Source organism: Sphaerodactylus townsendi, linkage group LG14, assembly GCF_021028975.2.
Source record: "Sphaerodactylus townsendi isolate TG3544 linkage group LG14, MPM_Stown_v2.3, whole genome shotgun sequence".
Classification (NCBI taxonomy): Eukaryota; Metazoa; Chordata; class Lepidosauria; order Squamata; family Sphaerodactylidae; genus Sphaerodactylus; species Sphaerodactylus townsendi.
In genome coordinates, this window is record NC_059438.1 from 44,418,328 (window position 1) to 44,431,224 (window position 12,897).

General features: G+C 45.6%; 1 protein-coding gene across 6 annotated transcripts in view; it reads right to left on the minus strand.

The window, feature by feature from the left end:
- The window catches only part of SLC12A7 (solute carrier family 12 member 7), a 148,006-nt gene that overhangs the window by 42,131 nt on the left and 92,978 nt on the right, over nucleotides 1–12,897 (minus strand). For all 6 annotated transcript variants that reach the window (XM_048515219.1, XM_048515216.1, XM_048515215.1 and 3 more), the window contains exons 10-15: nucleotides 10,533–10,631; nucleotides 9,406–9,463; nucleotides 7,906–8,080; nucleotides 7,179–7,297; nucleotides 4,199–4,297; nucleotides 1,465–1,584 (exon numbers count right to left, since the gene is read on the minus strand). In XM_048515219.1, the coding sequence (XP_048371176.1) occupies nucleotides 1,465–1,584; nucleotides 4,199–4,297; nucleotides 7,179–7,297; nucleotides 7,906–8,080; nucleotides 9,406–9,463; nucleotides 10,533–10,631 (670 nt within the window). The remainder of the gene's footprint in view (nucleotides 1–1,464; nucleotides 1,585–4,198; nucleotides 4,298–7,178; nucleotides 7,298–7,905; nucleotides 8,081–9,405; nucleotides 9,464–10,532; nucleotides 10,632–12,897) is intronic.

The window sequence follows — 12,897 nt, forward strand, 5'->3', positions numbered from 1 at the left end:
GTAGCTAGGCTTTTGGATGTGAACATATTGCTTTGCTCCCTTTTTGGACAGATTTTATTATTTTGTTTGCCACAACATTGGGGTGGGGGTGGGGTTTGCATGCTTCAGGTTTTACATGTGTCGTAGTTTCAAATATTTAATTTTTTTCCCACAATGTAGAAATGGGAAGGGGAGGTCCTTCTTGGGCTCCCGAGGTTGCTGTAGATTCTCCACCAATTGGAAGTGCTCCCTTAGCAGAGGGCAGGAGTGTGTGGAAGGAGGCTGTGGTGATGGAATAGCCAATCAGAACACAGGAAAATGTTTGCGCCTGCACTTTGCATTGTGTAAAATTCTATAGTTCATTTATTTTCATGGATAAGTCCCCAGGACTCAGCTACAACATAAAAGCCATCCTATACTATCCCTGATTACATTCTGTGCACTCAGATAAAGAAATGTTAGATCAGGGATAACATAATTATACATGGGCAGCCCCAGCCAACCACGCCACCCTGCCACTCCCAAAGGGGCTTTCCAGTGGTACTGCCCCACACCCACCTTGCGCTGCTGACTGAGATCCTGTATCTTGGGACTCCCAGCCCCTAGTGTAACGCGGCAACTGGTCAGAAGGAACTCGACTAATGTCGGTTCTTTCTCCAGCCATGGCACCAGTAGCCCCATGGTGCTGGCGTAGTGTCTAGCGCCGGGGGAGGGCCACAATGCCCACACAGCGGCATCGTCCTCCCACCAGCGATAAGTGCCCTGGGGAGGGCATTTACATTGACAGAAGCCCATGCCACTTTCGCTGGAGGTTTCAGCCCCCGCTCCCACTTTGGATGGGGCTCACAGACCTGTTCCCATCTAGCTGCCTTTCTCTGCAAAGTTCGGAAGAAGTGAGCCTACCATTCAATGGAATCTTTTTCTCAAAGAATAACCTTACAAAAGAGCATAATATTTGTACAATATCTAAAATATATAGATACCTTTAGTGTGCCCACCCTTGGAAATGGCTTGAGACCACAGATATGCAAAAATGATAATCACTGCTATTTTTCCGATTCTGGAAGCTTACATACACCATAAAAGTCAGTGGGAAATATCTACCTCTGTGAACAGAGGTAAATACAGTTTTCCATGTTAATGGGCCTTTCACTAATTTATGTGCAGGCAGAAACATCTTGCTACAATTTTTAATATGAATATAGTTTACTTTATTTGTTTATACCCTGCCCCACCCTGGCAAACTGGGCTCAGGGAGTGAAGAACAACATCATAGCACAATATACAAATAGACCAAAAACCCATCCAACAAACATCTCAATTTAAAACCTACATCATTTGAATATCAAACAACTTGGTGATATAAAACTTTAAGCTGCCAAGTAATAAAATATTGGAGGGGTCCTCACAGTTCACAAATAGAAACTCCAAAACTCCTTCCCCCCACACAGATAATTAAAAATTTAAATAAATGTGTAGCCTTACCCTCTATATTCTATATATTTGTAAATACACCCTGCTATTAGCATAGCAATCAAGGCATAGTACCAAGAACAGATGAACATCAGGGCAAGACACAACGTCATCCCCAGGAATGAAAGGGTCCTGGAAGAAAACAGATACTTTGAACTAGTACATTCAAAAGCAAGAAGCAAGTGTTTGTATTTTTATTCATTCAGTATTTAACTTTGGATATGATTAAACCTTCCATTTATTTAGTGCATTAGCCTAAGAGCTGTCACAATTTATACTATAAACCATTACACACAATCATCACAATACATACAATCAGTAAAATAAGAATAACATCTTAAATACTATTGATTTACTAAACATATTAATTGTATACAGCTCTCCAAACACTGCCTTTCTCAATCCCCCTGCATTTTACAAAGCTTTCAGTTCAAATAAGCTTACAATACCACATAACAATGTTCTATGACTAAAAGAAAGTGCAGGCAAAAAAATCTTTATCCTGGTGCTTCTCCTGGTTCCTTCTCAAAATATACATTTAACCCCCAAAACAACCTGCAATATTTGTTCCAGTTTTTTCCCCAAGAAAGTTGTGTACACCACTGTAAGCCCTTTGGGGGAGAGCAATAATAATAACAACAACAACAACAACAACAACAGCAACAACAACATGTTTTTTAATGTTTTGTTATTGTTTTATACTGCTTTTATTGTACGAAATGTTGTAGCCCACCCTGAACCTGGACGGCAGGGGAGGGGGAGTGGTCTAGAAATCCAATCAACATCACATCAAATCTCTGTTAATCATGAATGCGTGAGCGCACCTCGCTGGCCTCACATGCAGAATGCCATCAAGAAATCCAGGTTCAAAACCCAAGACATAGGAAAGCAGACATGTGGCTTCAAAGCTGTGTTAACTTACCAGCAGCTGCAGGTAGGCTGGCCATATGGTGCCCTTAAGGCAAAACTGTTGGCCGGCCAGTGTGAAAAGCAGGCGGGCAGTAGGCGGGGCTGAGCGCCGTCTTAATAAAGCCCTCAGCCTTCTCTTCACCACTGCTTTAGAGTTAGAATGCTACGCTGGGGCCAGGTGGGAGGCTAGTCTAAATTAAGCCCTGGTTTAGAAACCCAACTTGACAAAAGCAAAACCAGTTTTGATTATCAGTACTGAGGTGAACAACGTTCCCAAAGATGGGGGCGGGAGGTGGGGGCACAGGAAGAGTGTTTGGTCTTCCTTCTGGCTTAGTTAGGCAGTGGTTCCACCTCTGCCCTTGACATGAAGCCTTCGGACTCTGGGTTCCAGTCAGATCCGAGGAAGTCGAGGGGGCCCTGACACCAAGGAGAGTGTTTGGGGCCATTTTTAAGAAAGTGGTCAGCATTTCTCAGACTTGGGTTGGGGAGCCCCTAGTACTTTTTTCCAGAGGGAAGCCTTCAAACAAGAGGCCCTGTCGTGCCTGGCCTTGAGAGTAAACAGACTCCCACAGCCATAACAAACAAGATGAGTGGTTGTCAGACTGGGCCATCTTTGTGTTACAGTTGGCACATTTTTTGAAAAGAGACATTCCCCACAGCAAATTAAGAAGCGCAACACAGCAAAAAATCATACTGAAGAGCAAGAATTGAAGAACTCCTCTTCAGGGCAGTGAAGAGAAGACTGAGGGAAGAACATCCCTCTTTCCATCATGTGCCAACTTGGATGGGAGAAGTACTAGAAACATCTAGAAATCTAGAGAACTCCTCGCTGCAGCCAGCCTGTGCAAGCACAATCCCGTGAGTGCCTCCCCAGAAGCCATGAAGACGAACAGGGACATGGAAGGAATGCAGAGAGAAGTTGGGGAAGGAGGGGAGAAGGAGAGATCAGCCAGCTCAAGTCCAAATAGGAGATTTTGAAGAGTAGGGTGGGATGTTCAAATTGGGGCACCATATACATGTGATTCCTCAGAGGGCCCAGTTTGTAGGTAAAAGTTCACAATTTTGACCCTGACAATAACTTTGCATCTTTAAACACAGACATTTACAGTGGTATCCTAAGCAAAGTTTCAGTCCTCTAAATCCAATAAAGTCCATGAGCTTAGGCACTTCTTGACGTGGCACTGACATGCTCCAACATACTACTCTATGGTACGCCAACTTGGAGGACAAAGGCAAGAGGAGAGTACTGGATTACAAAAGGTCCCAAGTTCATTTGGATGCAGCCTTCACAAGCTTAGGAGGGGCACAGAGATGAGAATGCTGTTGGCAGTTCAGCTGTTGCAAACACGAAACCCCAGAAGGAATCGTTGGAAGGATCAAGACTGGCTCAAGAATGCGGCTAGCATGGCTCACTTGCCATAATGACCTGTGCGCATTATGGATTTATCTATGAGCCTCAAGCCCCTTAAGAACAATCGTGAGGGGCCAAGGAGGCAGTGGTGGGATTCAAAATGCCAATTTCAACAACTGAAGTTTGTTTTACAAAGCAGCTTACATTGGTAGTTTCTGGCACCGAGAAGTGGCCCTTTGAACCGGCAATGGATCCTACCACTGTAATTTGGAGGGAGCCAGATTTGTTTCCTCCACTGCTGCGTTTCCAGCCCATTGCCAGTCCAGACACAGCAGCAAAGCATAAGATCAAGGCATGCACTGTAAACAAGAGACAATGTTCAATGCCATGAGGAACACACTATCAAACGACATGAAGAACAGACCCCAAATATGTCTCTTTGTCCTTCAAACAAAGAAATGTATTAAAGACATGTAAAGAGCATACCAGTGATAATACTTGAAACGAGGTCTCCAGTTTGGAGTACGCAGAAGAGTCTGAACCGCACATGCCAAGTTTACAAACAGGTAGCACATCAAGAAAAACCTGCAAAGACATATTTACAATTTACAAGAACACCTCCATTCTTGCTAGTCTCTGGAACAAACAGAACAAATCAAAAGAGTGAGTTTAGGTTCCTTTGCCTGGAGTTTAGGTTCCTTTGAGGCTGCCCCAGAGGCGTGTGGGGGGAAAGTGGCGCGCGGGGACAAAACAGTCACGTAGCCCCACCCCATGCATTATGTAACGCTGCCCGCTGCACATCCCTGCTGCTAGCTCCTGCTCTCCCGCTGCGCATCCCTGCTGCTAGCTCCTACTCTCCCCAGGACCTGGGGAGGGCAGAAGCCTGCCTGCACGGACCCTGGGAGGGTGGAGCAGAGGCAGATCTAGGGAAAATGGAGCTTGGAGCATTTTCCCTAGATACAATGGAGGGGGGAGAGAAATCAAGCCATCTGCTGAGCTCACGGAGGAGTGCCCAGGTCTACTGCTGGGCAAGCAGAAAGGGGCCCAGGTCTACCACTTGGGCAGGCAGCAAGGGGCCAAGGTCTACTGCTTGGGAACGCTGAAAGGGGCCCAGGTCTACTGCTGGGCAGGCTGGAATGGGTTGAGTCGGCATGCTCTGGCTCTGGAGGGTCAGTGCCCTCCCTCGACCTGTGGTGCCCACCTTAAAGGGAGAATCTGGGGTCCCTAGTTTAAACAACATTGAAAGTGATGCTGGAATCCACCCTCATACTGGGGAAATTTCCCCAAACTGGGGAAATTTGGGGGGTGCCTGTTGTCAGGAGTGCAATTGTTGAGCTAGCAGCACCGCCCAGAGCCCCTGGGGATGGGGCGGTATAAAAATTTAAATAATAAATAAATAAATAAAAACATTTCAGGGTATCTTTAGGAGACTCTCCTGATGATACCACCTAGGTTTGGTGAAGTTTGGTTCAGGGGGTCCAAAGTTATGGACTCTTGAAGGTGCAGCCCCCATCTCTTATTAGCTTCCATTGGAAACAATGGGGATGGGGGCAACCCCTTTGGGAGTCCATAACTTTGAACTCCCTGAACCAAACCTCACCAAACCTGGGTGGTATCATCAGGACAGTCTCTTGAAAAATCCCTGATATGTTGGTGCTGCTAGCCTAAAATCCAAGCCCCCTGCAAGCCAAAAACTGAAAAAACACTAAATATACAAAAAACACAAACGAACCACGTGACCAAATTTGGGGGGCCCCCAGGGACATTTGACTCCCTATGTCCCCATGGCAGATACGCCCCTGGGCTGCCTGGTTCTGCACAGGGCATGTCCCATTGGAGGCGAGGTTGGAAGGCGAAGAGGGCTTCTGACAGGCCTGGCTCTCCAGCTGTGGAAGTCCTTGCCCCAAAAGGCTAGTCAGCCCCTTCTGGTTGCCTGGACACTAAAGACAGTTCTGTTCTAGAGTGCTGGTTCCCAGCCTTTTTGGCTCACAAGTCCAAACTGACATGAAAAGGCAACCCACAAGCAAGCACAAAGAATAAAACTGAAAAGCTTGGGATCCATTTGCACTTTTGGGCAGGACCCAGAGGCTGGGAAATACAGTGCTAGTGACCCCATATGTGGACGTCTCCCCACCCCACCATCCTTGCAAGGTAGGCCAGCACCCTGGTGAACTTCTCACAGAGAAACACATTCAGGTTAACAGTTTCCAGCTGGCAAACTTTAATGGCAGGCAGTTTACAACACACTCACTTCTCATCTCTCTTCTTCCTATCCTCTTTCCCTATGTCTCTTTTATACCTTCCAGTTCCAGACTATTAGTGGTCAATGGGCTGTCTGTCAAGTCATGCCAGCTCGGGACTGGCCCCTCCGGGTTCTGGGCCCTCATCCCAGATCTGTACACCTTGTGCTCTATTCCAGCCTCCTGAAAAAGGCGCCTCCAGACGACCTGTGGCACCTCCGCTCCCCCTTATTGATCAACAGGAGCCCCACAAAGTTACCCGCATCCCGGATTGCAGACTGCACCGGGGCCACTGATAACGATCCAGTTGCTTGGAAGCATTTCCCAACCAGGGGGGTGAATGAGTGGGTTCAAGCCTCTCGTTCAGTGAGTGAGCTTCACTGCAAATATCCTTAGCACCCTTAAGGGGAGCAGGATGTCATCACGATCTGACCCTGTTTCGACCCGATCCGGACATTTATCCCGGCTGGACCGTGGGATCCTCTGCCTGGAACTGATTTCTCTTGCCTGCTTCTAAGTTTCGCTTTTAGGCATGGGCTAAGCTGCTCGTTGGACATCTGCTGGCTTTTACACTTCAAAGCGGTGGGGAGTCTGGGTAGTTTTGATTCAGTGAAAGTTGCCATTTTGGCGAAGGCCTTCCCATGGGGGGTGCTGCTCCCCCTTGGGAACTGGTGTCAAGCAACGTGGAAGGGACGGGGACTGGAGTGAGGGTACAGTGGAAGCTGTTTGGGTGCTCCATTCTCAGTTCTGTCAATGAAAGTCTACATGCTTCATCCTGATGCTGTTTGCAATAAAGGAAATCATTTGAACATGAAGTCTTGTTACTGAACTGGACAGGGACACGACACTATTCTGGAAAAGGAGACAAAGCAGGCTGGACACTGGGGGTATAATGCAAGATAATCAACCAGCTAAGAAACGGCAGATCTTCTCCAAGTAGGTGTGCTTGTCTGATCGGACTCCTTTCTCTCCCCCCCACTCCTTTTTACTGCTAACACACACACACACCCTTCTCCCAAGCCACTTTTAACTGCTGCCCCCCCCCCCAACCCTATCAAAAACGTAACTACTATTCCAGCATCCCCTGGAGCCTAGATTAAGGACTAGACAAAATAATTCAGAACTACTATCACACATATCTCAATCTTATTTTGTTTTAGATACAATGGTAGGCATTTCAATAAATCACAAAAAAACACTGGTCAAACCTTGATTTTCTTACTTACATGGAAAGAATTGGAGCCACGCTGTCCAGAGAAGCTATGAGAATGCCTATTTCACAGATAAAAGCAGTAAGGAGCAGCGCCCACGTTGGTTCTCCATTTGCCTTCCCATGACCAAACACCTATTTGCAGAAAAGAACAGCAACATGGTCACTTCTGCTTTAAGCCCCTTTTAGGAGAAAGGTGAGGTAGAAACATTTACATTTTTTCTCTGTAAAATAGTCCATAAAGCAGATTTATTCTGTTCACGCAGATTCAAAGGTGGAGTTCACAGTGATACACCTACAATACTTACAAACCTTGGAAGGTTCACACAACAGTTAAATTCTAAAATAAAACAGAGTTGCTTCCCTGTAACTGCTGTTTACTGAGGTCTTTGGTACAGACACACACTGGGACGGCACCTGTGCACAGGACCATTGACTGGAAGATTGGGGAGAATGGGGAGAGGGATACAGGTCTTGTTAAAAAGCACTAAGCTTCTCCTAACAAACTCTTGGCAGTTCAGAATGTTTTCTCCAATTCAAAGAGGCTCTGCTCTTGGAACAACAAAATTCAGAGGAAATGTGTAGGTCAGGCCCAACTGACCACAATCGCAAAGCAAACAAGACCAAAACCTTTGTTTAAACCACGGGAAAAAATTGAAAGTTATTCACACCTGATATGTTCATTCTGCAAAACACCTTTAAAAGTAATGAAAATACTGAAAGCAATAAGGGGGAAAACTTACTTGAAGAAATGGTATAATGCCATCTCTTGCAATAGCCTGGAGCAGCCGGGGGGCCCCAGTGAGGCTCTGAAGCCCGGCCCCACACGTGGAAAAGAACGAGCCAATGACAATCACCCACGGAGAGGGCCAGGCCAATGTACCGATCACTAAGTTTCCATTAACTCCTTCTCCAAATCTTGTGGGGGAAAGATGACATGCAACGTTATACAAAAAAGAAGAATTACACAAATGATGTTGATCTATCAGCCTTCTAATCCAGCTCATGAAAAGTTATCATCAGGTGACACTCCTGAGAATACCAGCCAGGTTTGGTAAAGTTTGGTTCAGGGGGTCCAAAGTTATGGACCCCCAAAGGGGGTGCCCCATCCCCCATTGTTTCCAATGGGAGCTAATAGTAGATGGGGCTACATTTTGAGGGTCCATAACTTTGGACTCCTTGAACCAAACTTCACTAAACCTGGGTGGTATCATCATCTCAGGGATAATCTCTGTTGGATACCAAAGTTTTCAGGTACCAAAGTTATGGATCCCCCCAAAGTGGGTGCTCCCATCCCCCCCATTGTTTTCCAAATGGAAGCTAATAGTAAGATAGAGGCTGTCCCTTTTTGAGGGTCCATAACTCTTGGACCCCCGGAACTAAACTTCTACCAAACCTTGGGTGAGTATCATCACTAGAAGGGATCTCCTAAAAGATACTCTGAAAATGCTAGTTGGTGCAGTACTCGCCTAGCACATAAACATTCCTTCCCCTGACGAGGCACCCTCAGAATTTTCCCAGATTCCTCCCTCTTTTAAATCACCCCTCTTCTGAGTGGGATTTAAAGGGAGAATCCAGGGTTTATATGAGCTAGCTTTACTGTTTTCTTTGAAATAAATATTCAAAAAACATTTAACCTTACTAGATGCCTGTGGTAGGATTAATGTAATTGTATTGGTATCTAATTTTTTTTTTTTTTTTTTTTTTTTTTTTTTTATTTTTTTTTGAAATTTACCAATAGCTGCTGCATTTCCCACCCTCGACTCTATCACCTTGGCGGCATGAAGGTGCCAATACGTTTTCCCAGTTTTTTGTGGTAAAATTAGGTGCCTCGACTTATATGCAGGTCGACTTATACACGAGTATATACAGTATTCAGAAGCAGCAGCTGACACTGGTTCCAAAGGAGAGTTGGCTTTTCAGTCCTTCTAGACCAGGGGTAGGGAACCTGCGGCTCTCCAGATGTTCAGGAACTACAATTCCCATCAGCCTCTGTCAGCATGGCCAATTGGCCATGCTGGTAGGGGCTGATGGGAATTGTAGTTCCTGAACATCTGGAGAGCCGCAGGTTCCGTATCCCTGTTCTAGACCCACTTCTGGATTAAATATCCTATGCTGCAGGGAAATCAACATACATATACATGCCCCAGGGAAGTATGTACCGCTGTTCTTTAAAAAAATGAGGAGGAGAGTTCTTAGCAATATAAAAATGCAGAACATGAATGAGTCAGACATGAACTCACTTGTCCCTCAAGACCACACCCTCTATGCAGGCTCCGAAAAGGATGATACAAGACAGATCTGTGTTTCAGATTCAAGGGACTTAACAAACACATAAAATGGGGAAAAGGGGGAAATGTGCAAGTACAATAGGAAGCACAGCATAAAGCTCAACAGCATCCAAAGGAAATTAAACACGTTTAACATCTATTGATTTCAAAGGGAAAACAATATACTTGTGATTCAGAGCAGTAGAAAGCGCTTGGCTTTGGATGGGGAGATTTCTCTCTCTCTCTCTCTCTCTCTCTCTCACACACACACACACACACACACACACACACACACACACACACGAGCTAAGGGAAGAACAAAAGGAAGAGTTCTTCTCCCCCCAGCATACATACAAATATGTAATTAAAAAAAAATTATTACATGTACCCATTTCTGACAAATGTAAAAAATGTTAAAAATTTAAGACAATTCTATATTGGTATTTAGTACTATAACACTGTAAATTGCACATACTGTAAGTCTGTAATGATGTCTTTACTTAACAATCAAAATTACATTTATTTGCCAAATAAACTAGGGAGGGTTCATCCACTTTTCAGGCAATCCGAGGGGTGTGGACAAAACCACTCAGGAGGCAGCACGACCCTGATGCCAGCATACATAAATGCCACATGCGGTAGCATATGGGGCATTTACACTGGAGCAAAGGCACTTATGTCGAGTTGGGAAGCCAGGGGGCAGCACGATTCCTGGGTCCAGCACTACCACAGCACCAGTGTCTTGGGGAGCAGGAGCTCATGCTGGTGTGAAGGGGGGGGGTTACTGGGGTTGGGGGCAGTTTTAGTTGGCTTCCTGAGCCCTTTCAACCCAGGAATGAGCCCCATTTGCTAGCATAGACCTATGCTGACATTGAGCTGCGTAGGGCCGTCACAAGGGAAGGGGCAGCGTCGCTTTTAGGGTTGTGCTGCCAGTTCAGTTTTCATTACTCCTGTTGATCCTGTAAGACTCTATCAAGGACATGTTGTACTGTGATATGTTTAGCTCCCTTTGTACCCTCAAAGCAAAAGGTGAAAACTAGAGCACAATATATGCAAACCACAGAGTATGAAAGTGCATTAAAATTGCATTAGAAGGATACAGATAAACGATGTGGTGGAAATGGCCAAAATTGTTCCCGTAGGAATGGATTTCTGAGCATCCCGAAGATCTCCGGACCTGTTTGAACCTGCCATAATACCTAGCATCAAGGATAAAACATGCACCATGTTACTGACACTGAAGGAAAAGTGTGTGTGTGGGGGGGGGGAGGGGGATTACATTTTATCTGAGGCTGATACTTCTTGCCTGGCCAGTTTTGCTGCGAAAGACATTAAATGTATAATAATCCAACAAATAAAAATCACAGCAAAAATTACAGCACCTTTAAGATAATGTTTCAGCATAACTGTATTTAATCTCCCCAGATTCCCAGAGGAGTGAGGGGAGGTCTTGCAAAGAAGAGGAAGAGTTTGGATTAATACCCCCCTTCCCCTTTCTCTCCTGTAAGGAGACTCAAAGGGGCTTACAAACTCCTTTCCCGTCCCCCCTCACAACAAACACCCTGTGAGGTAGGTGGGGCTGAGAGAGCTCCGAAGAACTGTGACTAGCCCAAGGTCACCCAGCTGGCATGTGTTGGCGTGCACAAGCTAATCTGGTTCACCAGATAAGCCTCCACAGCTCAAGTGGCAGAGCACGGAATCAAACCCTGTTCTCCAGATTAGAGTGCACCTGCTCTTAACCACTATGCCACTTCTGCTCCCAAAGGCGAGAGAGGCGGAATTGTGGCCACAATGGGACAATACAGAGGGAATAAGTTGGTCTGTCTACCTGGTCTGCATAATGTCAGCCCTTCAAGAGGCACAAAGGCCACTGGCTTTAACAGCCCCTCTCAATAACTGATAAGAAGGTCTGTGAATTGAACAAACAATCAGTGGGGCAGGGGAGAGATTTTTCTTTTTGCTTGAAATCTGAATTGGCCTGTTCAATGAATTTGCTAATTACATGTGCATAATCTAATGTACTGTTCCTTGATTTCTTTTAAAGGATTGCATTGAACGTACATTTCAGACAGCGAGAAAGGAAGCTTTATAAAACTAAGTTAGCATTTGTTTTCTTATTTCAAAAGAGAACAGCTTGGTGCCCCAAGTCCAGACATACACACGCACGATAGACAAAGAAAGGTCTACTGCAGGGGTAGGGAACCTTTAACACTCAAAGAGCCATTTGGACCTGTTTCCACGGGAAAAGAAAACACTTGGAGCCGCAAATAATTTTTGACATTTAAAATAAAGGTAACACTATATATATTGGGGTTTTTTTTACCTTTTACTCAGCTCATTCTGAGAAGCGCATGGATGCCCCCGCCCTGCTGCCTGCAGGGTGGGCAAGGATGAAGCCGACGGCTCGGCCTCGGCGCCCGCCAGGAAAGCGCCTGCCCCGCTCCAATGGGGCGGGTGAGAGGGGAAGCCCGCAGCGCCGCCCAGCCGACCGCGGGCAGTTGGTGCGCCTGCCCTGCTGCCTGCAGGGTGGGCAAGGATGGGGCCGACGGCTCAGCTCGTGGAGCCACAGGTGCAAGGGCAGAAGAGCCGCATGCGGCTCTTGAGCCGCAGGTTCCCCACCCCTGGTCTACTGGGAAAAAAGATTTTAAAAGACAGGAGAGACTGAAGCAAAATTGGAAGTGAAAATTTCAGGTTGTGTTGTACTGGAAAATGGCAGTGTATTGAAATACATACGGCATTCGACCATGGAAGTTTCCAGTGCAGCACAACCTACCGGTATATCAATACCTCTTAGCCAACTGATTGTTATCAGAGCAATGATGACCCTGGCTAATCTAACAAGCGCCAAGTCTATTCTCTGCATGAAAGGAGTTCATTCAGCTTCTTCAATTACTTACAGAAATCAAAGCTGCAGAGAACTGGACAAAGATTATATTTTTTCAAGCATGAGAAGAGATGCTGACAAAATTCCAGTTCATTTTCTCTTCTGGCAGCCATGCTAAAAATAACACACTTTGACCTCATACTGCGTATCCAAAATATATATTCTATGCCAAGAAAACCCAAATGCACTCAAGAAGAAAATGACCGAAGACCTCAAGCAAACATCATGCAGAAGTGCAGAAATTCACACAGGTTTTTGTTTCAATTTTTACACAAACTACCTAGTTCTCAAATGTGAAACAAAGGCAGGACAATATAGCAATTCAATGGATGTAAGGATTTCCTTCAGCTAAGGAGAAAGACTTAAAGGAAGGGAGTCCTTGGATCTGAGACATGTGCTGATTTTCACACAGTGTTTGTACAAAATTGGTGAAATAAACAGTCCTTTTCGTGCAAACTATCAGCAGACACGCTCCAATTTCAGACTTCTGTCCTCTAAGCAGCAGAGTTAGAGGCTTGCCTTGCAGGTGAACAAGTGACTTCGTGGTTGAGCATCCAGTTCTTATTTTTTGGTATCTGAGA